General features: G+C 34.6%; 1 protein-coding gene across 1 annotated transcript in view; it reads right to left on the bottom strand.

Moving 5' to 3' along the window:
• DCC (DCC netrin 1 receptor) overlaps window positions 1–23470 on the bottom strand; it is a 1137854-nt gene that overhangs the window by 154405 nt on the left and 959979 nt on the right. The window contains exon 15 of the mRNA XM_047828892.1: window positions 11210–11404. Coding sequence (XP_047684848.1) covers window positions 11210–11404 — 195 coding nt within the window. The remainder of the gene's footprint in view (window positions 1–11209; window positions 11405–23470) is intronic.

Below are 23470 nucleotides of genomic sequence, written 5' to 3'. Positions count from 1 at the left end.
AGAAAGAAAAAACTATTTGAGGAGCACCTGGTGGCTCAGTAAGTTACATCTGCCTTCAGCTCAGGTCATGATCTCAGGGTTCATGAGTTTGAGCCCTGCAGCAGGCACTCTGCTGACAGCTCAGAGTCTGGAGCCTGTCCAGATTCTGTGTGTCCATCTCTCTCTGCCTCTCCTCTGCTTGCTCATGTGTGGTCACTCTCTCTCTCTCAAAAATAAATAAACATTAAAACATTTTTTTGAAAAAAGAAAAAAACTATTTGAAGAAATAATGGCCAAAATATTTCCAAATTTGATGAAACAAATAAATCCACATATCCGAGTCTCAGCAAGTACCAAGCAGAAGAAATCTAAAGAAAACTACACAGAGACATAACAATAAAATTGTGTAAATTAGTGGCAAAGAAAAATATCTTCAAAGCATCCAGAGAAGAAAGACACACTGTGTACAGAAGTATAAAGATAATAATGAGTGCAGTAGTCTTGTTAAAAACAAGGCAATATAGGAGATGGTAAAGGGGTATCATTGAATATACAAAAAATAATTGTTGGCCTAGAATTCCACCTCTAGTGCAAATGTATTTAAAGAACAAAGACAAAATAAAATCTTTCCAGATGTAAAAGGTTTAAAAAAACATCACCAGCATAATTCCATTCCAAGAAATATTAAGGAAGTCCTTCAGGAACAAAGAAAAATAATGCCAGTTGAACATCTGGGTTAATAAATAACACTAAAATGGTAACTGTGTAGTTAAGATATAAAATACATCTTCTTATTTTTAACCTTTGAAGGATATTTTATTGTTTAAAGAAAAAAATAAAAATTTATTGTGAACTGATAGAATATTTTTGTAAGGTCAATAGTAATAAATTAAAGATACATACCATAAATTCTAAAGTAATCACTAAAGAAGCAAAAGAGTTACAGATAATGAGCCCACAAAGGATGTAAGATAAATTATTAAAAATACTCAACTAACCTAAAAAGATATAGAAATGAAAAAGGGCACAAATAGTAGATGGTACAACAGAGCAACAAATGAAACAAAAGTAGCAGGATGGTAGATATAAACCCAATCATGGCAATATTCTCATTAAATATAAATGGCCCAAACACCTCAATTAAAAGTCAGAGATTGTCATATTATATAAAAGAGCAAGACCCAACTATAAGCTGCCTACAAAAAAAAACCCTACTTTAAATTTAAGATGCAAATAGTTTGAAAGTAAAATAATGAAAAAATATGTCATGCTAATACACAAACAAAAATTAGACTGCAATTGTTATATGAATATCAGACACAAAGTTGACTTTGTATCAAAGAATATTACCTCTGATAAAGAGGAATAGTTCATGAATAATAAAGTGGTTAATTTATCAAGTGGACATAATAATCCTCAAAAATTTTGCAACTAAAAATGGAATTTCAAATTACATGGGTGAAAACACTGATAGAAGTAAAAGGATAAATATTAACCCAGAAGTATAACTGCTTAATAAAGAAAAATGTCCAGACATCCATTTTTCTCTCTTCTCTCCATGTTAGCTCTGACCCTAACTCATAGGACAATAATTCACAGAACTCCATGGTGAAACTCTGATACTCATACCTGAAGTATGACTTGTTTTTTGATCATAAATTTTAGAAATGTGTCTCTGGATTGTATTATTCTCTTCTTGAATTAAAGGGATTTAATTTTACCAGAACACCTTGTTTTTCCCTATAGAAAGTAAAACTTCCCTGAAGTAATGTGTTCTAGTACAAGCCCTCATCAAGCTGGAATTTGGTCCTACCCTCCCTCTCCATACTAAAGCGCCAGGTCTTTGCATTGATGACAGTATTTATTTAAGTGTGTTAATGTAACATTTTAACTTTTTTCCTTAAAAAATTAGCTTTGAGTTTTCTCATTTAGTTCTCTTGCTATCATAGTCCTTTATTTTACCAGTTTGATTTACAACTAATAACTCAGATTGCAAAATACAAGGTAAAATGTGGAAGCGTTATTTAAAAAAAGGAGAACAAAGAGGGGGAGATTTGGAGACTTCTAATATATATATATATATATATATATATATATATACTATATATGTATAGTGAGGTAGTATTATATTATTAAGGATACATATATATATATATCTTTATCCTATATATATATATATATATATATATATATATAACTCCAATGAGATATTTTCTGTTCTAGTTCAATAATGGTATTCATCTTTTGTAACAGATTCTTCCAAATAGCCATAGAAAATTTACCAGGTGTAAGACAATGCATCTGCTTTGGACCTCAGGGAGTAGAAGTGAGAAAAGAGTTACAAATAGAATGATATATATTATTAATGAATCACCCTAAGCCTGCCTTTAAAGATTGTTAGGAAATGTCTATAGGTTTAGAAGACACTAACCTCAGAAAAAAAAATCATAAAAGATAAAATCCATTCTTCCTGATATATTCTAAATAATCAACTCATGGAATGACCTTTTCTCTTCCCCTTCCCTCACCACTCCTCTCTGGGCAACCAGTGCTCATGTTGAATGAATCTAATTCTCCCACTCAGGATTTTTAAATCAGTATTCTATTATTGCTGAAAACAGGAGTTTACATTTTTGTCTTTCACACTGAATTGAATGTCACTGTGTTGTTTAGATTTTTGATTCATATTAATTTCAGTAAATAAATATGTTTTATATAATGTTATATAGTTGGTGAATTATTAGGGTTTAAAACTCTGGGATCCTCAACTATTTTTTAAATTGTATTTGATACAGATTACTTTTAGGTAGAGACAAACTAAAACACTATAAACTTCAAAGTTTATATAAGCACACAATTCAAAGCTTATGTAACTGTATTATTTATATTTGCTAAACCATTGATGTATCAAATGATAATAGGACAATGCCTTATTCACATGTGCTAACTTCTGCTAACATGTTTCTAACTTTTTAAAGAACTGCAAATGGCATTAATTTATTATCTCAATTGAATCTCACAGAAAGTTTGTAAGGTATCATAGTATCCTGCTTCACAGATGAAAAAATTGAGGCTTCAAGAATCCCACACTGTGGTTACTGAAAAGACTCCTGTGCACACATAACCAATAATCCATCATTAAAGACAGACCTTAAACCCACATTTGATACCACTGGATTATGAACAAATTTAATCAAAAATGGAACACCCATTTTCTTTTTTTCTTCTTTCTTTTCTTTTATTAATTTAATTTAATAACTTTATTTTATTTTATCTTTTAATTTTATTTTGCTTTGTTTTTTACTAAACAGTCCAAAGTAAAATATTTCAATCACTGTTATAAAAAAGGATTTTTGATAGTTAGAAACAGGAAATAAATTTACCTTTAAAACCTGAATATTTTTAATTAAGGCAAAACTGATATTTTTGCAGCAATTACAATAAAAGTTTGAAATTTATATCTCTTACAAAGACCAATTTTCCACTTCTATTATTTTTTTTCAAAATCTGTTAACTCTCTGACACTGTAAAATTGGGAATGAAAGACTCTTATTCTCCCTTTTCACTGAAATACTATACAGCTAGAGTTCAAATAATTTTCCCAAGAGTAAACACTGTGGCAGAGAGAAAAATATGGAACTGATCTCATATCCAGAATTCCATTAATTTTTTTTTTACTTTTTAGTATGCTTAGACTATGTTTTTTTAAAATAGGAGTCTATTAAAACCATATCATCTAATAAACATCAGTGAAAGGATAATAATAAAAGCAAATAATAACTCAACATTCTTAAAAAAACTTAAAACTATCTTTTTGTACTGGGGTTGTAGCACTTCAAAACAAGTAACAGTGATCATTAAAACTCTAAAGTTATAATTCTTCCTTTCATAGGGTGATACCAAAGTTTATGAATATTAGTTCCCTGTAGATCTCTGCTAATCCACGTCGATTGTGGTGAAAGGGTTCCACCAGTTCTGTTTAAAATATGTAATAGTTTTAAATGGGCTAATTAGATGAGGATGAACAAAAGTCCTTGTAGAAATAATCTCAGTTGGAAAAGCAATGACTGCATCTGGACATTTATAAATAATCACTTTTGTTTTCTGAGCTAGGGAGTTCATAAAGATAAATGAAAAGGAGATGGGAGAAACAGAAAATAAAAGTAAAATAACAGACCTAAATTCAACCATTCATGCATTTTACATTAACATTAAATTTTACATTAAATACTAATGGCCTAAAAACTCCATTTAAAATAGCAAGACTCAACTATAAACTGCCTACAAGACACAGAATAACTTTAAATACAAAGATATAGGCTGTGGCACAAAAACAGACACATAGACCAATGGAATAGAATAGAAACCCCAGAACTAGACCCACTAACGTATGGCCAACTCATCTTTGACAAAGCAGGAAAGAACATCCAATGGAAAAAAGATAGCCTCTTTAACAAATGGTGCTGGGAGAACTGGACAGCAACATGCAGAAGGTTGAAACTAGACCACTTTCTCACACCATTCACAAAAATAAACTCAAAATGGATAAAGGACCTAAATGTGAGACAGGAAACCATCAAAACCTTAGAGGAGAAAGCAGGAAAAGATCTCTCTGACCTCAGCCGTAGCAATCTCTTACTCGACACATCCCCAAAGGCAAGGGAATTAAAAGCAAAAGTGAATTACTGGGACCTTATGAAGATAAAAAGCTTCTGCACAGCAAAGGAAACAACCAACAAAACTAAAAGGCAACCAACGGAATGGGAAAAGATATTCGCAAATGACATATCGGACAAAGGGCTAGTATCCAAAATCTATAAAGAGCTCACCAAACGCCACACCCGAAAAACAAATAACCCAGTGAAGAAATGGGCAGAAAACATGAATAGACACTTCTCTAAAGAAGACATCCGGATGGCCAACAGGCACATGAAAAGATGTTCAGCGTCGCTCCTCATCAGGGAAATACAAATCAAAACCACACTCAGGTATCACCTCACGCCAGTCAGAGTGGCCAAAATGAACAAATCAGGAGACTATAGATGCTGGAGAGGATGTGGAGAAACGGGAACCCTCTTGCACTGTTGGTGGGAATGCAAAGTGGTGCAGCCGCTCTGGAAAGCAGTGTGGAGGTTCCTCAGAAAATTAAAAATAGACGTACCCTATGACCCAGCAATAGCACTGCTAGGAATTTATCCAAGGGATACAGGAGTACTGATGCATAGGGCTACTTGTACCCCAATGTTCATAGCAGCACTCTCAACAATAGCCAAATTATGGAAAGAGCCTAAATGTCCATCATCTGATGAATGGATAAAGAAATTGTGGTTTATATACACAATGGAATATTACGTGGCAATGAGAAAAAATGAAATATGGCCTTTTGTAGCAACGTGGATGGAACTGGAGAGTGTGATGCTAAGTGAAATAAGCCATACAGAGAAAGACAGATACCATATGGTTTCACTCTTATGTGGATCCTGAGAAACTTAACAGGAACCCATGGGGGAGGGGAAGGTAAAAAAAAAAAAAGAGGTTAGAATGGGAGAGAGCCAAAGCATAAGAGACTGTTAAAAACTGAGAACAAGCTGAGGGTTGATGGGGGGTGGGAGGGAGGAGAGGGTGGGTGATGGGTATTGAGGAGGGCACCTTTTGGGATGAGCACTGGGTGTTGTATGGAAACCAATTTGTCAATAAATTTCATAAAAAAAATAAAAAAATAAAAAAATAAAATAAATAAATAAATAAAAATAAATAAATAAACAACAACAACAAAAAAAGATATAGGCTGAAAGTAATAGATGAAAAAGATACACCATGTAAACTGTAAGTATAAGAAGGCATAAATAATGTTAACATTAAGTCTAGCGACAGGCATCTGTAGTGTAAACGAGGTGATTTACTAAGAAAAAAGAACAATTATAAATGTGTATTGGCTTAATAACAGACTCCCAAAATAAATGAAGCAATCAAATCAACAGAATTAAAGGGAGACAAAAATGGTTCCATGTTTATAAAAGGTGATTTGACACACCATCTTAGCTATTGACAAACTATTGATCAAAAACTTTAGTAAGAAACACAGATGATCGAGGAAATGATATCAAAGACCTTGATCTAATTGACATTTATAGAACTCTATATCTAATAATTGAAAACTACACATGATTTTCAAGTTCACATAGTACATTCAACAAAATTAAAACAGGTCACAGTAAGTTTAAAGATATTAAAGTCAGAGTGTATTTCCTAATCATGATAAAATAAAATTAAAAATTGATAATAACGGGGCACCTGGGTGGCTCAGTCGGTTAAGCGTCCAACTTTGGCTCAGGTCATGATCTCATGGCTTGTGAGTTCAAGCCCCGCATCAGGCTCTGTGCCAACAGCTCAGAGCCTAGAGCCTGCTTCAGATTCTCTCTCTCTCTCTCTCTCTCTCTCTCTCTCTCCCTCTCTCTGCCCCTCCCCTGCTCATGCTCTGTCTCTCTCTGTCTCTCAAAAATAAATAAACATTAAAAAAATTAAAAAGAAATTTATGAATCAATAATAACAAGATGTCTAGGAAAAAACAAAATTTGAAAAGTAAGCAATGCACTTAATAAAGGGAAAAATAAATCAAGGGAAATTAGAAAATATTTTTAACGAAATGATAATGAAGAGACAACATATCAACATTTGTGGGATGTAAGGGAAGGGTGCTTAGAGAACACAAATAACTTTAAAAACCTACTTCATGAGGTCGCACCTTAAGAAATTAGAAATAGAGAGAAATTGTACAATAAGTACAAGAAGGAAAATAGAGTAAAAGCAGATATGAAAGAAACAAAATGGAGACAGTCAGTAATTAGTAATGTTAAAGCCTCAAAGATCAGCAAAATTGATAAGCCCCTACCTAGACTGATCACAAAAAATAGAGGGGACATAAATGATCAACATCATAAACGAAACAGCAGTTATCACTGCAGATAATAAAAGACCATTATGAATGAACAATTCTATGCCAACAAACATGACAAAATGAAGTAGACAAATGTCATGAAAATTGTAACTTACCAAAATCAACACAAGAAAAAAATACAAAATACAAAAATATCTATACGTGTTAAAGAAGCTAAATTCATTATCAAAAGCCTTCTTAAAAAGGAAATCTTGGATCCAGGTGGTTTTGTTAGTGAATTATATCAAATATTCCAGGAATAAGTAATATCAATTTTACACACACTTTTTCAGTGACAGAAGAACAAATTGTCCAACTGATTTTAGGAGACCAGTATGACTTTAATTAAAAAAAATGGATAAAGTCACTACATGAAAAGAAAATTGTAGACAAATATACCTTATTAATATAGTAGACAAATATATCTAATGAATATGGGTAGACAAATACATCTCATGAATATAGGCACAAAAATACTTAATAAATATTAACAAATCAAATCCAACAAGATAAGAAAAGGGTAATATATCATGCATTGATCTGTATGAGAAATTCAAGATTAGCTACCCTTCAAAAATCAATCAATATAATTCACCATATTAAAAAAATAATAATAAAGGAGGAAAAAGAGCTAGAAACCTATTACACAAAAATTCAACAAATATTCATGATAAAAATTCCTAGAAAGCTAGAAAAGTAGAAAGCTTCCTCAATCTGATAAGACACCTATGAATAACCTATAGCTAATATCCCATTTCATGCCTCCCCTAAGATCAGGAACAAGACAAAAATACCTGCTTCCATTTCTATTCAACATTTTACTAAAGATCTTAACCAAGAGAAAGCGAGAGAAATAAATTAAAGGCAGGAGATCAGAAATTAACTGTAAAGCTGTTCCTCCTTACATATGATATGCTTGTTTACATGGGAATTCCCAGAGCATTCTACTAGTGGAACCAATACGTGAATGTAACATGTCTTGGGATATTAGATTGGTGCTTAAAAACAGTTGTATTCTCCTATACTAGCAGCAAACAGCTAGAAAATGAACTTGAACAATCCCATTTAAAATAGTTAATATACACACATATACACAGGGACTAAATTTAATAAACACACATAGACATACACATAGATATAGATATAGATATACATATACATATACATATATAGATATATAGATATTGGCCTAATATATATATTTTGACTAAATCTAATAAAAACTTTCAAGATTTCCTATACTGAATACTGTAAAATATTACTGAGAGAAATTAAAGAAGAAATTTGAAAAACACAGTTTATTGTCAGTTATGTCACAATAAAGCCCTTTTAAAACTTAACAAATTGTACGCTTTAGATATGTACAGTTTATACACATACAAATACCTCCATAAAGATGTAGAGGTAGGTAAATTGATCAATTGATAGACTGATGAATAGGTTAGTAGGTAAATAGTGAGTTTTTGAAAGAGGAGCTTGGTTTCAAATTAATGTTGCCAAACATGGCTAGAATTCAGATCTTATGAATCTATACCATGCATATACATCAAAACTGGCATTTAGGGCTCTTAAACTAAAAGGGATACGACGTCAAAAGATTAATTATAAATATCTAACAGTACAAACATTGGCTAATGAAACTCTATGTCTACACTAGGTAAGCTTTGTTTTAAATCAGGCAACATTAGATGTTGTTCAAAACAGTCTTATATTTGTTGTCCTGAAGCAGGTCACAGTGCCTGGTGTCTAAATATTAAATTATTATGCCTGATAAACAAAATGCTGTTTGAAAGTTCTGGTCTCCTATCAAAGAGAAGAGGAAGTTTATTGGTCAATTATAAACCAAATCGCTTTTTTATAGTCTAAAATACAACCATGACACTTGAAGTTATAGCTGACGCTATGCTTTAACAGATTATAACTTTCTTTAATTCGTTTTTAATTGTATAACTGTTATACAGTCCTTAAAATATATATTCCACTATTTAGCCAAAGTTTATGTCAGACATCTTAAGTTCCAACTTTTAAGAGGATAAAGGATTCACTCAAGTCCACATTCAAACTTTGCAAAGAAACCACTGATTGCTTTATTCTTTTAAACATTAAAGAAGCAGACTAGTTTCATAGCATCTTGTGATATATAGATATGGATATGGATATATAGATATAGATATGTTTAATATACACTCTGGGTAAATAGTGATACACATGTTGAAAAAATACCAGTTTCTCTGTTTAACTATGCAGATACTTGAACAATAAGAATATAACACTTCTATTTCTTATTTTATGTTAAGACATAGGACTATATTAGAAAAGTATCAGCCGGTAGAACTTAAATACTTATGTATATATCCACATGTGTATGTGCGTATGTGTGTGTAAATGTATGTGTGTAACTTATCTTTTTCCAGATAAGCTTTAAAGTGTAATAAACACATGCTTATCTATCATTGAGGTAGGTTCATATCTATTTTATCTTTAACAGTTTTCTTAGCTCTCTAAACAACGAGAGCTTGTTTCCTTTGTAAGCATGTGAAGAGATTTGCCTGGAGAGATCCCAAAAGCCTCAACTTTGCTAGCCTAGGAGACTCCTGGAAAGTCTGCTTGTAGAAAAGAACATCATTACCAAAGGGATACAGCAAGACAATGTGGTTTTCCTTTATGACTTCATTCTGACTTTGCACCGCACTCTCATGGCAGCAGAGCCTGGGACCGGCCATGGGGATCTCTCCTTCTGTTGGGTGGCATCATGATCAACTGTCAGAGGTGATGCCCACTGAATAATGGACAAATGGCAGTCCTTCAACATAGATCTGACGGTCATAGAGTATGTTCTGTGATTGCCTTAACATTCAAACTCGGGGACTGACTGAGAATGTTATTTCTAAATGCCGAGCTAACTAGAATTGTGGAGATTTTCAGTAGGTACTTTTCTTATTAGTGTTTGAGGCAATTATAGAGAGAACGTGTCAGTGTAATTTTCCTCCTGCAGTGAGAAAATCTTTTCTTGCTACTGCAAGGAAAGGTATTTAAATTCAAATCAAGTTACTCATCACAAATGTTCTGTTTGTGAAAGAAATTGCAAGTAAGTAGCATCCCCTACCTCCACCAATCAGGTAATATTCCCAGTGAGGAGGTCAATGTGCTTCACTGCAAATAATACGGAGTTAAATCAACAGGTAGAATCAACTTGCTTTGTGCTTTATGAGACTAGTTTAACTTCTTAGCAGCCTATGTATGACATATATTCCTTTGATTTCTCTCTGTCAATGATATAATCTCTAATTATACTATGGAAAATCATATATAAAATGGATGTGAACCCTTTCATTACACATTAGCCCTGTCTAAATGAACAAATTTTCAATGGATTAGGAAATGTCATAAGTTAAGTATTGTATTTAGTCAAATGAGGTTGAAGATGATAAGAGGTTGGAATGCATGCAGAGAGGAGTTTGACAACTAAGTTTACAGGCTTGACTGAAATTCCTTGTTTCGGGGCACCTGGGTGGCTCAGTCAGTTAAGCATCTGACTCTTGATTTCAGCTCAGGTCGGGAGCTTGTGGTTTATGAGTTCAAGCCCCAAATTGGTCTCCCTGATAATGGTGTGGAGCCTGCTTGGGATTCTCTCTCTCCCTGTCTTTACCCCTCCCCCGCTTTGTTCTCTCTCTCTCTCTCTCTCTCTCTCTCTCAGAATAATAAACATGAAACAAATAAGAAAATTGCTTGTTTCACCTTTTGTTTTATGGTCATAATGGCATAGTCACAAAGTTTTGCCTATAAATACTAAAGGACAAGAGGGCAATGTGACTAGATAATTCAGTGTTAAAGAAAACTTGACAGAATAATCTCCTAGTGAGAAAAAAATGACAAAAAAGTGTTGACTTTCTTTTTATAAGAATTATTAAGATTAGAAGTTTCTGTTGACCAGGGAAAAAGAAAATTAATACAATTATCTTTTTGTATCCTCTGGCACATAAACAAGAGTACACAGCAGAGCACCCACTGTTGTGGATGTCTCTAAATAAAATTCCCCAATGCAAAATTCAGAGAGGAAAAACATCGGTGTGTGTGTATACATGTGTGTGCATGCAAATGTGTGTGTGTGTATGTGTGTGTGTGTGTGTGTGTGTAGACTGACAGGAGATAGAAAAAGAGAGAGACTCATTTTAAGAATTAATATGTGCTACAAATTAAAATCAAATTCTGAAGACCAAGTTTCCAAGAAAGAAAATAATTTCACATAAATCATTTACTTCCTTTAATAGAATAAAAAACATTGCTACTCACCTAACCTCTCAATAGAATAATATCGCTGTTTACTATCCACACGCACTGTCTCGGCATAAGGGCTCCCAACGCCATAACCAATTATGTAACCTCGCACCACGATGTTTGGGTTCAAGGGAGGAGTCCAACTCATGATGATGCAATTGGTCTGGGGCCTCACGTGAAGAGAGCTTGGCTGGTCAGGGACTTGAGACTCTAGAATTCAAAGAGGGGTAAACATCAGCCTGTCTCATAATAGAACATAGAGCATGGTAAACCTTCCCATTTAAAGAACACTCAATACCATATTCCATGAATTCTCAAATAGTGCATCACTTATTGCCCAAGTTCTCCCTAGTGTCAGCGTGTGATTCCATTTTCCATGTTTCACAGAATTCCTTAAGCACGAGAGGGCACTGAGTTCCTTCCATAGGCATGTAGCATCATGCATCCTTATTCTAATAGGGTTTTTTTCCCCTTTCAGCTGTTTTCCCCCCATATAATTCTTCTTAGGTATCATCACTAATGGGTGAAATCAAAGAGGATGTAAGAACAATAGGAAGGGAAATGAAATGTCAAAAATGGTCTTGCCCAAGGATTATTTTATTCTCATTTAACTAAATAGGAAAATCAAGCAGTTCTTTCTCAAAATGTCAGGTGAAACAGTTTAGGGCAAATCAGCATGATTAAGATTGTACCTGACCCATAATTTAGTGCATCTCTGAAAAATGCATCCATTATTGAATAAAAAGAGACAGTGGCCGAGATGGTAGCCACACAGACTTTGGAGTGTGCAAATTTCATTTAATACCAGGATCTGTCACTTCCTAGCTGTGCACCCTCATGAAGTTATTTATCTTCTCTGAGATTACCTTTTAATTAAAGTGGCATTCCAAATATTGATTGCTTCAAAGCCTGAGCTCTGAAAATAAGAATTCCAACTTATACTGTATACTCACCATCTCAGAGAGACCTTAAGACCTAAGCCTCAGTTTCCTCATGTGCAGAATGAGGCTAAGGATAGTAATATTCTCATAGGGTGCTGAGAAGATTTAATGAGATAAAGTATAAAAGCACTCATTATGAGTAGCACCAACTCATGTTAGCTGTTAGGGAGTAAATGTACGTGCTACCCTGACATAAATTTTCTCTGAAGGAGATTGTGTGTTGAAAATTAATAAATTAGCATTCTGACTTTTACATTATCTTTCTTCCCTCTGGTCCCATGGTTAAAGAAATGATGCATTTTCTGGATGATTCTCATCATTCAACTAATAAATATTTATGAGCACCTACTATGTTGGGGGAACGGGTCAAGGTATCCCATGATGATCAGGATACAGGTCAAGAGTGAATATGGCAAACATAAAACATATACTCTTGGAGTTCACAGTTTAATGGGAAAGACAAGTAAAAAGGAAGTTATAATATACCATGATAAATATTTTGATAGGGTTAATACAGGCATATGTAGCCTATTTTTTGAAAATCATGTAAGTATTCTGGGAAGAAATTTAAGCAAGAATGTGCCCATCTAAACTTTAATAGTCCATTAAGTGCTTAGCATAGTTTCTGGCAATTAATGGGTACTCAAAATATTAGTGATTCGAACTTTATTCAAACTATTTGTGTTCATTCATTCATTCTTTTTTTAAATAATGTTTTTATTCATTTTTCAGAGAGAAAGAGAGACAGAGTGAAAGCAAGGGAGGTGCAGAGAGAGAGAGAGAGAGAGAGGGAGACACAGAATCTGAAGCAGGCTCCAGGCTTTGAGCTGTCAGCACAGAGCCTGACATGGGGCTTGAACCCATGAACTGTGAGATCATGACCTGAGCTGAAGTTGGACGCTTAACCGACTGACCCACCCAGGAGCCCCCATTATTTCTTTCTTAACTGGTAATCTCTAAAGGTAACAAATGTCAGATTATGCAAAATAATTTGATGATTACAGGTAATGTTACAACATATTTGTTTCCTTGATGTAATAGCAAAAGGTGATATAATCTCTATTACCAACTTTATCTACTTTCAACATGCATACTTCTAGCTTAAGTGATATATGGGAACATGTCTTTTAAAAGTTTTTAAAGTAGGTCCCATAATAACAGCTTTTTAAAAGATGCTACATCCTAAAGATGTTACATCAGCAGCATTTTCTAAAGGAGCTCCCCCACCCCTCTAGGCCCCACCCTGCCCAAAGATGCCCATTTGTGACAGAAAGGGCAGAAGTTTTGTCTGCTCTGAGGAAGCCTGTGACATAATATGCAAAGGTGTCATAAAAAAATTATCTCAAAATGTGGACATAAACCTTAACAACAGAAACACAATGTAAGGGACTTTCCACTAGAAACCCTAAGTAAAAGTAATAAAAGACATAAAAGGAATGGATTAATACTTTTCAACTCTATTGCCACAGAGGCTGTCCAGTGTCCTTGAAATGTAATGGGTTCTACAAAGAATTATTTAACACTTTTGAGGTTTTGCAGTCATTATTGAAAACAGCAAGACAATCTGCCTAACCCTACATTTAGAAAATGAATTCAGTGCTATGACTTTTTAAAGACAATATGAAAACTTAATGATTTTAATGACAATACTCAACCTCTTTAAAATTTTTTTTTCAACGTTTATTTATTTTTGGGACAGAGAGAGACAGAGCATGAACGGGGGAGGGGCAGAGAGAGAGGGAGACACAGAATCGGAAACAGGCTCCAGGCTCCGAGCCATCAGCCCAGAGCCTGACGCGGGGCTCGAACTCCCGGACCGCAAGATCGTGACCTGGCTGAAGTCGGACGCTTAACCGACTGCGCCACCCAGGTGCCCCGCAACCTCTTTTAGAATAAAAGGAAAAAAAATATTTAAAATGTTTCAAAACAATAACTTTCTCCATCTTTCTGCAAACCATAGAGTAGTTCCCTTGCAGGTTAGTAAGGTTCATACCCACAGAAGTACATATCTTGGAGCATTATAAGGGGGTTATGGTAATGAGTGTACAAACTGGCTCTTGAAGAAGAGGGGCTCTTGGTACACAGGACTTGTCTTTTTTGTTTGTTTGTTTTTCACTGTATGAAAGAAATTTTCATCCTAGATCCAAACTGGGAACAATTTCAACATGATAAAAAATAAGGGTGTATATACATAAGAATACATGTTGGCTCCCCTTCTAAATACTTAATGCGCTTTACTACCCTTAAGATCATAGGGCTATAAGAAAAGTTGTCTATCAAGGCAGTGTGAGACATAACCCATTTATAATATATGGCCTCATCATAAAATAACTGTGCTAAGAGATTCGTAATCCAGAATAGCCCCTTTGTACCCACCTACTCACTTCTTAATATAAAAACAGAAATGACATTTTCCTTTTATGCTACCTGAATCAGTTTTCTCTAACATAGATGACCTTATGGATTAGGAAAATGGTTACTATTGGAATGAATTATAAAACATGAATTCAGAAAATTTGCCATGAAAGTATGTGACATGAGACCTCTCGGTTTGAAGGCTGAAACTGAAATTCACTACTCAGAAGTACATGAAAGATTTTACAAGTACCTCTAGGACAATATTGAGTATATAAAGCATAGAGAAGTATTAAGGTAATTATTTAAATAATTTGAAACCAAAGAACACATTTTGCCTGAAATATCCAAATTAATGAACCTCAAATTTCTACTGAAATCTGAATTATCAGAGTAACTAGGTCAACGGCCATTCTTGGTTATACTCTGGAATTATGGATCCAATCTTGGTTTAATTTGTTCCTAAAGAAGAGGTATTATTTTGGGGGGTTGGGTGCAGCGTGCCTGGATGGCTCAGTCAGTTAAATGTCCAACTTCAGCTCACGACATGGTTTCGCGGTTCTTGGGTTTGAGCCCCGTGTTGGGCTCTGTGCTGATAGCTCAGAGCCTGGAGCCTGCCTCGGATTCTGTGTGTCTCTCTCTTTCTGCTCCTCCTCCACTCATGCTCTCTCTCTTTCAAAAATAAACATTAACAAAATTTTAAAAAAGAATAGTTATGATGTTTTGAGTGATGACCAATTTCCACTAATGAGTAGTATTCACATATAGCACATTAGGAAATTTACCATATTAATCCCCATGACATTTCAACAATTACTGTACATCTCCTATGTGCCAGTCATAGTTCTAAGTACTGGGGACATAGTTTTTTGGGGAAGTAAAACCAATAAAATAAGAGGAAAGAAGAAACAAACAAGGAAATCAGAAGATTTTGTAAGTGCCATGCTGATAGAATAGTAACTGACACTGACTCAAGGAAGGTATTCCTGGTAGAGTCTAAGGTGAATGATCAGAAAGAGTCAGTCAAGCAAATACCAGGGTGGAAAACTTTACAAGAAGAGGGAATGACTGCTACAAAGCCCCTGCAGCAAGGATGAGCTTCGTATATGGAGATATCAAAGAAGGTCATTGTGCCTAGACCACAGAAGGAAAATAAAGAAAATAAAAAGAAAGTTACCCAGTGGGAATTTAAAATGGTACAAATGCTATGAAAAACAGTATTGTAGTTATTTTTTTTTTATTTAGAATTACCATAAGATCCAGTAATTCCACTTCTGGGTATAATCTCCCAAGAACTGAAAGCAGGGACTCAAACAGATATCTGTACACCTGCACTCGCAGTATAATTATTCGGAAGAGCCAAAAAGTAAGTAAAGTTCAGGTGTCCATCGACAGATGAATGGATAAACAAACGGGTATATACACAAAATGGGATATTTTTCAGCTTTAAAGAGGAAGGAAATTCTGATTCATGCCTTTAGGCATGAGCCTTTAGGACATTATGGTAAGTGAAACAAACCAGTTCACAAAAGGACAAAAACTGCATGAATCTACTTCTATGACATACCCAGAGAGTCCAAATTCATAGAGAGAGAAAGTAGATGGTGATTGCTAGGAACTGGGAGGAGGGTGGAGTAGGGAGGAGTGATTGCTTAATGGGTACAGAGTTTCAGTTTTGCAAGACAAAGAGTTTTAGAAGAGGGTGGTTTTGATGATTGTCACACAACAATGTAGATGTACTTAAAGACACTGAACTGTACACTTAAAACTAGTTAAGATGGTTACTATTATGTTATGCGCAGTTTAAAATAATTTTTTTAATTAAAAAATTAGAAAACTCTAAAATGTTTTTGTGCTTGTCTGGATGGCTATTGTGGAAGTGATGTGTGCATATTTGGGACATTTGGGTGATAAAATCAACAGAGCTATAAACCAGATGTAAATGGTTTGGGAAAGAAGAGACTCAATGATAACTCATATATCTTTGGCTCGGGCAACTGGTGTATGACCTACTGAGATAAAGAAAAATAAGTGAGTTCTTAGGTCATGTTAAATTGAGATACCTATTTGTTATACCTATGGAGATCTCAAGGATGTAGGTGGGTATATAAATTTGGGGTTTTAGTGAAAGGCCATGGTCAGATACATAGATGTGAAAGCTGCCAATATACAGATGGTATTGAAAATGAATGTGTATGACTATAGATACAGTGTGAGCATGTGTGTAAACAAAAACAAATAAGATCATGTCAAATAAGTAACATCACTCGAAACTCCTTAAAGTCTTCTGATAGCACACTGTAAAGTCAGGTTCTACCATGGCCTAAAAGGTTGTATATGCTCTACCCCAGTCCTCCTTAGCTCTCTATCTTCATCTCCTACCACTTTCCCCTTTGCTTACCTTACCCCAGCCACCTATTACACAGTGGACGCTTTATTGTTCCTCAAACATGCCAGGCATGCTCTGGCCTCAGGGCATTTGCATCTGTGGTATGCTTTGCCTGGGAAGCACTCCCTCAGATACGCCTTTCTCCCTTACGTCCTTCAGGTTTCTGTTATTTGCTTTTCAACTTCAGCCTTGCCTGGCTACCATATTTAAATTTGCAATCTTTCCCTAATCTCTAATCTAATAATCACCTATCTTATTTTTTCCCCCTAGGATTTGTTGCCATTTATTGTGCTTTCTATTTAATGTGATTATTTCATTATTCTTTGTCTCATCTCCTTCCATAAATTCTGGAATACATAAAACTGTCACTAACTATACAATTATCAAGATTTTATACAGCTCTCTCTTTAAGACAAGAATTTTAAGAAAAAAAAGGAAATAATAAAGAAATGAAACAAGATGAAAATACAGTTATTAACAGCATTTTCTCCAAGTGGCCAGAAAGATTTGTTTCTGCTGGCCCCTGCTAATGACAATGATTGCTGCTGTGTACTGTCTTCTGTGGACGGCCCGCCAAGTGGCGTCAGGCAGCTGGTACTTTTGACAAATACTCACATATCTGTTCTCGATTTAGTGTGCTGCATTTTATGGGTCATTTTGTTAGAGATTTGTTCCGGTCCCTAATAGCCTATATGTCTTTACAGAGAATTACATAAGGCAGTTGGTACAGCCATCTTCTATCTTTCCAGACAGTTCTGATACATACTAATGTGTTCATTTCTATTGGCGAGGACTATTCTCACCAACGGACATCATCTTCCTTATGCCACTCATGTCTATAAACTTTGAATGTTATTTGTGTATTTATTGTAGTGAACAATCACTTCTATTTACCAATGAACTATACCTTGTTTTCATTTTATTTTTATTATATATTTATTTTTGCTTTCCTCCTACAATCTTCTTAGTAGTAACCTTTTACTATATTTTTCACTTAGTAGTACACAAGTGTAGTCATATGTCCAGCACTCCCATCATGGGACACAACAGTTCCATCCCCCTCAAACTCTCCTCATATTGTCACCTTGGCAGTCATTCCCTTCCCCGATCCTTCAATATTAACTTGACTAATGGATTTTAAAATTTCATTCCTCTATGAATATGCTCTTATGAATAATCTTATTTATTTTCAGCATTCATTCTTTTAAAAAAACATCTATGTTTTTGCTCTTGTTCCTTAATAACAATGGGTAACATGTATGGAGGACTATTATGAATAAGTGCCATATTCAACATTTGAATAAATGTTTGAAGGTTTCGTACATACTTTGTGCTCTTAGCTATTCTACAAATGTCCTGTTTATCATAATGTTTGAATTTTCAAATTAGGATTCATAATTTTAATTGAATTGTATCTTTTTGTTTACTTTTATATATTTTTCCACAATCTTAATGGTCTCAGCTCAAATAATCTTATTATTCTACTATTTCATGTTATTTTTAGGTACTTTTGTTTGTAGTATTCATTTTCATTTTAATGAAATTTTTACTCTATCACTGCTCCTGAAATTGAAAATATTCATTTTACTCTGTCACTGCTCCTGAAGTTGAAAATAAATATAAGTATAAACAGAGAGTAGAGTGGTGGTTGCCAGGAGTTAAGGGGTGAGGGAAATGGGGAGATGTTGGTCACAGGGTACAAACTTCCAGTTATAAGTTATAAGTTCTGGATCTAATGTGCAGCATGGTGACTATACTTAACAATACTGAATTACTGTATTATGTACTTGAAAATTGCTAAGAGAGCAGACCTTCCATGCTCTTACCTCACATATACACAAAAAGGTAATTATGTGAAGTGATAGATGAGGCTACTAACTTTATTGTGGTAATAATCATGTTGTACTTACTGTATATCTTAAACATACACAATATTTTATGTCAATGGTATCTCAATAAAGCTGGAAAAATTAAAAAGAAAACAGAAAATTAAAGACAAAAATTAGCATAAAACCAGAAAAAGAAAAGAAAAAGCATGCAGAAAATTAAGGGGAGCAGGTAGATACATAGTGTTCTAAAAAGGAACTTGTGACAGATTCATTCCTTTAACACCAAAATTCTAATTCTGAAAAAAATATGCCTCTTGAGGGTATTTGTTTGTGTCCTCCAATTTCCGACACTGACAGTGACTTACTCCTATTGACAATCAAGGTAGACTACTGGAATGGGGTTGTCTGCTTAGGCCTAGGAAACAATATGATGTCTTTCTGAAGATATAACTGATCAGAATCTAGATCCTGTAGCCTCTGCACTTTTACCACTGATCAAGTCTCACAATGATGATAACTCAATGGGAAAAAAGTAGTGGGGGGAGTAAGATATTCCTCAGGGAAGAGACATTCAATGTCATGTCCAAGTTTAATCTTAACAAAATAATCAAGATGGTTCCTTCTTTGGTTCTCTCTTGCCTAGAGAAACTGCAGAATCCCAACTCCAGATCATCAGTAGGGTGAAACTAGTCCTTTTTTGTTCCAATGTTGGGAAAAAAATGGCCTAAATCTGTTGAGTTCTTGATTTGACAAGGAGAAAATTAAGGTAACTGTCTAGGGAGGAGGTTGGCATGTCAAATGGAACACAAGAAGAAACACAATCAAGTTCAATTTTATTTATAAACTCCTGGGTTTTTGAGTGGGAAAACCAAAACTTGACAGTTTCAGGCAACACCTTTGATGTAGCTTTCTAAGAGCACTGTGGGATCAGAGCCTATCAATATCCATGATATCAATATTTGTTTTCTCAATTTAGAGTTCAGGGACCCCAACTTCAAAAATCATAGGATCTCACTAGAATCTTATGTCTTCCCATGATAAATTTTATCAGCTACTTCATATTGAATAATCTCCAGGTTTTGGGCCATGCAAATGATAAATCCTATTCTTTAAAAGGGCATGGGGAGTAGGGTCTCAGGATGTACTTCCATCCCAAAGGATGGAAGGATGTGATTCCTAAAGGATGTACTTCCATGAACTTTTCAGGTTCATTTTCCTCTAACTGGATTAAAACCCTAGTCTCTCAAAACTATAGATCTATTTGCCCTAAAAGAAAATCACTATCTCTAAAATCTTATGGCAAGCTTCTCTCTAGAAAACTTGGGCTTTTATTTTAACATCTAACTTGAGGAAAAGGTAATATAATTCTCCATTTAAATAAAAGTATACCAAGGAGGGCCAAGGGGGATGTTTCTAGCTCTCATTTAACTATAATTGTTTTTATGACTATAATAGTATGAGTTTAACATAAATAATACCTGGCTATGAATGTTTACATATTGACACATCTATTCAATATTAATAAAACATCTACCATGCATCAGGCACCACGAAAAGCACTGAGAAATTCAAATCAAATAAAGCAAGGTCTTTGCTTGTAGTCAGCTGAGAGGAGTGTGATAGTTGCTGATATTGTGCCCATAACAGCAGGCTTAGAGGAAAGACATCTGTATGCAGCTCAGATGAAAGAAGCCTCCTAGAAGCAAAACATTCGGTGAGTTTTGAAGTAGAAGTAGGTGTGAAGTCATGTGAAAGGGCACTCTGGCAGAGGAAACACTAAGTGTTAAAGCATGAGATATAATGGAGTGCATTTGGAGGGATGCATACATATGCAAAGATGTGATAGAATGTCAAACTTGAGGTTATGGGCAGGACCACAACAAGGAGAATTTGAATAGAGAAATAACATCATCATATCTGGTTAAGAAAAATAACTCTGACAGCATGATGGAGTCCAGAGAGGAGCAAACTGGTGTCTTCCCACAGAAGACCAGGTGGGAGGCTATTTTCAGGTGACAAAGGCTGACAGGCTGACATAAACTAGAGTGGTGGATCAGAGAGGAGGGCATGAATTCCAGGCCTGTTAGAGAGGTAGAAATTGCAGGTACTGGGTATATTGGTAGGAAGTGATAATGGAGGAGTTGAGGATGGGGAACCTGCTGGCTTAGATGACTGGTGGATATGGGTACCAGTCCCAATGTGAAGAACACAAGAGGGAGAACACAATCTCCTATAGTAGGAATGATACCTTGAGAGATCAGCTCACCTCATCTCACAACCTCTAGGTGTGTATAGGATGTGTGTTTGAGCCCTCCATCCTTATTATACTTGAAAATACCAAAAGAACAAAACAACAACAAAATTTTTAAAACCATCCTTACCATGGAGGAGGGGAAGGAAAAAAAAAGGAAAAGAAAAAAAAAAGAGGTTAGAGTGGGAGAGAGCCAAAGCATAAGAGACTCTTAAAAACTGAGAACAAACTGAGGGTTGATGGGGGGTGGGAGGGAGGGAAGGGTGGGTGATGGGTATTGAGGGCACCTGTTGGGATGAGCACTGGGTGTTGTATGGAAACCAATTTGACAATAAATTTCATATATTGAAAAAAAAAACATCCTTGACCTTTCTATTTTTTGATTTATATGAGAAGTGATAGCTTTGCTTTCCTTTGCCTTCAAGTCCATCACTAGAATCAACCACTGCCAACTAGTTTGGTATAGGGGAAAGACAACTTTATGCTCTACTAGAAGTACTGGCATAGTCTCAATGCCATTTATTGAATAATCTGCTCATTGAAATGCCAAATTCATTTTAAAGTTTATTTCTCAAATATAGCAAGAAATATTTCTGTCCTCTATATTCTGTTACATGGATCTACTTGTCTATTTCATTGCCAGACAGTACTATATTGATTTTTAAATCATGTTTTATTGTAAACGTTAATGTTTATTCTACTTTTCAAATTTTCTCGGAATTCTTTTACATTTATTCTTCCATATGAAGTACATTCTGATTGGAGTTGTATTTATTAACTTAATCATTAATTTGGGAAGAAGCATTGATATTGTAACATTTTGTATCAAGAAATATATTTCTATTATTCATGTCTTATTTTATACCTTTTAATATAATGTTATTTTCTTCATATACATTTAGTTTGTTAAATTTAGGCTTAGATATCATATTTTAGGTTTCCATATGAATCCATTTCTTTTCTTTTTAATGTTTGAACTAATTATTGCCCAGTATAAAAAAACTATTTTTTGTGTGTATACATGATATGTATATGTATATAAGTATATATACATATAATTTTAATATTAAATTTTCTTATTAATTCTAATAGTTTTTTAATGTAGTTTCTTGGAATTCCCAAATATGCAATCACACTGTTCATAAAAATAACATTTCTTTCCTTCTGTAATGACATATAGCTTTCTAAGTTTTTTTGTGTTTATTTATTATCAAAACCTCTATCTACACTGTTGAATAATAAAAATAGTAGGAAATTTCCCTGGTTTATTTGGATTTTAAGGACAATGTATTTAGTATTTTAGTATTTAGCAGAACGCTTGCTTTTAGTTTCTTACAAAATAATAACATTTTAAAAAAAAATTTTTTTTTTCAACGTTTATTTATTTTTGGGACAGAGAGAGACAGAGCATGAACGGGGGAGGGGCAGAGAGAGAGGGAGACACAGAATCGGAAACAGGCTCCAGGCTCTGAGCCATCAGCCCAGAGCCCGACGCGGGGCTCGAACTCCCGGACCACGAGATCGTGACCTGGCTGAAGTCGGACGCCAAAATAATAACATTTTGAAAGTTTCCTTATACTCACATATTAACACAAATTTTTAAGAAACTGGTAATGACTGACTAATTTTACAAAATTGCCCTCTTGCATATGATATATGATGATGTCCCATTAAATTATACTTTAATTAGATGGTGGGATTTTAAGACACACTGAGTGTATGCCCTGCTTTTGCATCAGAAAAAATACATCTATTCCCTAATGCAGACAACAGAGTTTTATCATCATGAACAAGAAAAAGATTCATAGGACCAATGGTATTAGTATTTCATACCACTGTTGAAGTTTGAGATCTAATACATGAAAATCAGTAACAATAAGCATTTGTTGAGTGCTTAATATATATCAGATACATTTCTGAGTACTTTATTTCCATTATCATTGTTAATTCTTACAGAGATCCATTGAGATAGATACTGTTGTTACACCCTATTTACAGATGAGAAAACTCAGGTCTTAGGGAAGTTAAGTTACTTGTGCATGATAATACAGTGAGTGGAGCAGAAGTCAAACCTAGTTATTAAGATTTCAAACCCCACAACCTTATATACTACATTATACCTAGAAAAAGTCAAGGAAGTCATAAGGGGATTAAACATTTCATGAGGATACTAAAAAGTGTGCTATGCCTAAGGAAAGGACTTAAAACTTTTTCGAACATTTATCCAAATCTAAATAATTTGTACATCGTTTGTATGGTGGAGTGCTGAGATTTTGAACAACCACTTGCCCAAGAACAAAAGCAGATTTTAAATTGATTTCAAACTCAACTTGGCTTTGCCTACAACACTCCTTATATGTAAGATGAATTCTACTTGAATGAGAATAAGGGGCTGGATTCTTCAATTTCATGATGGATTGGCTGTTATACCAATGGCTCATCTCATTTGCAAGTCTTTTTGTCAACTAGTAACCCAGCATATCATGGACGGCTCCTATAAAAAGCCCATGT

This window comes from Prionailurus viverrinus, chromosome D3, assembly GCF_022837055.1.
Source record: "Prionailurus viverrinus isolate Anna chromosome D3, UM_Priviv_1.0, whole genome shotgun sequence".
NCBI classification, from domain to species: domain Eukaryota; kingdom Metazoa; phylum Chordata; class Mammalia; order Carnivora; family Felidae; genus Prionailurus; species Prionailurus viverrinus.
This window is presented reverse-complemented; position numbering and strand designations above follow the sequence as displayed.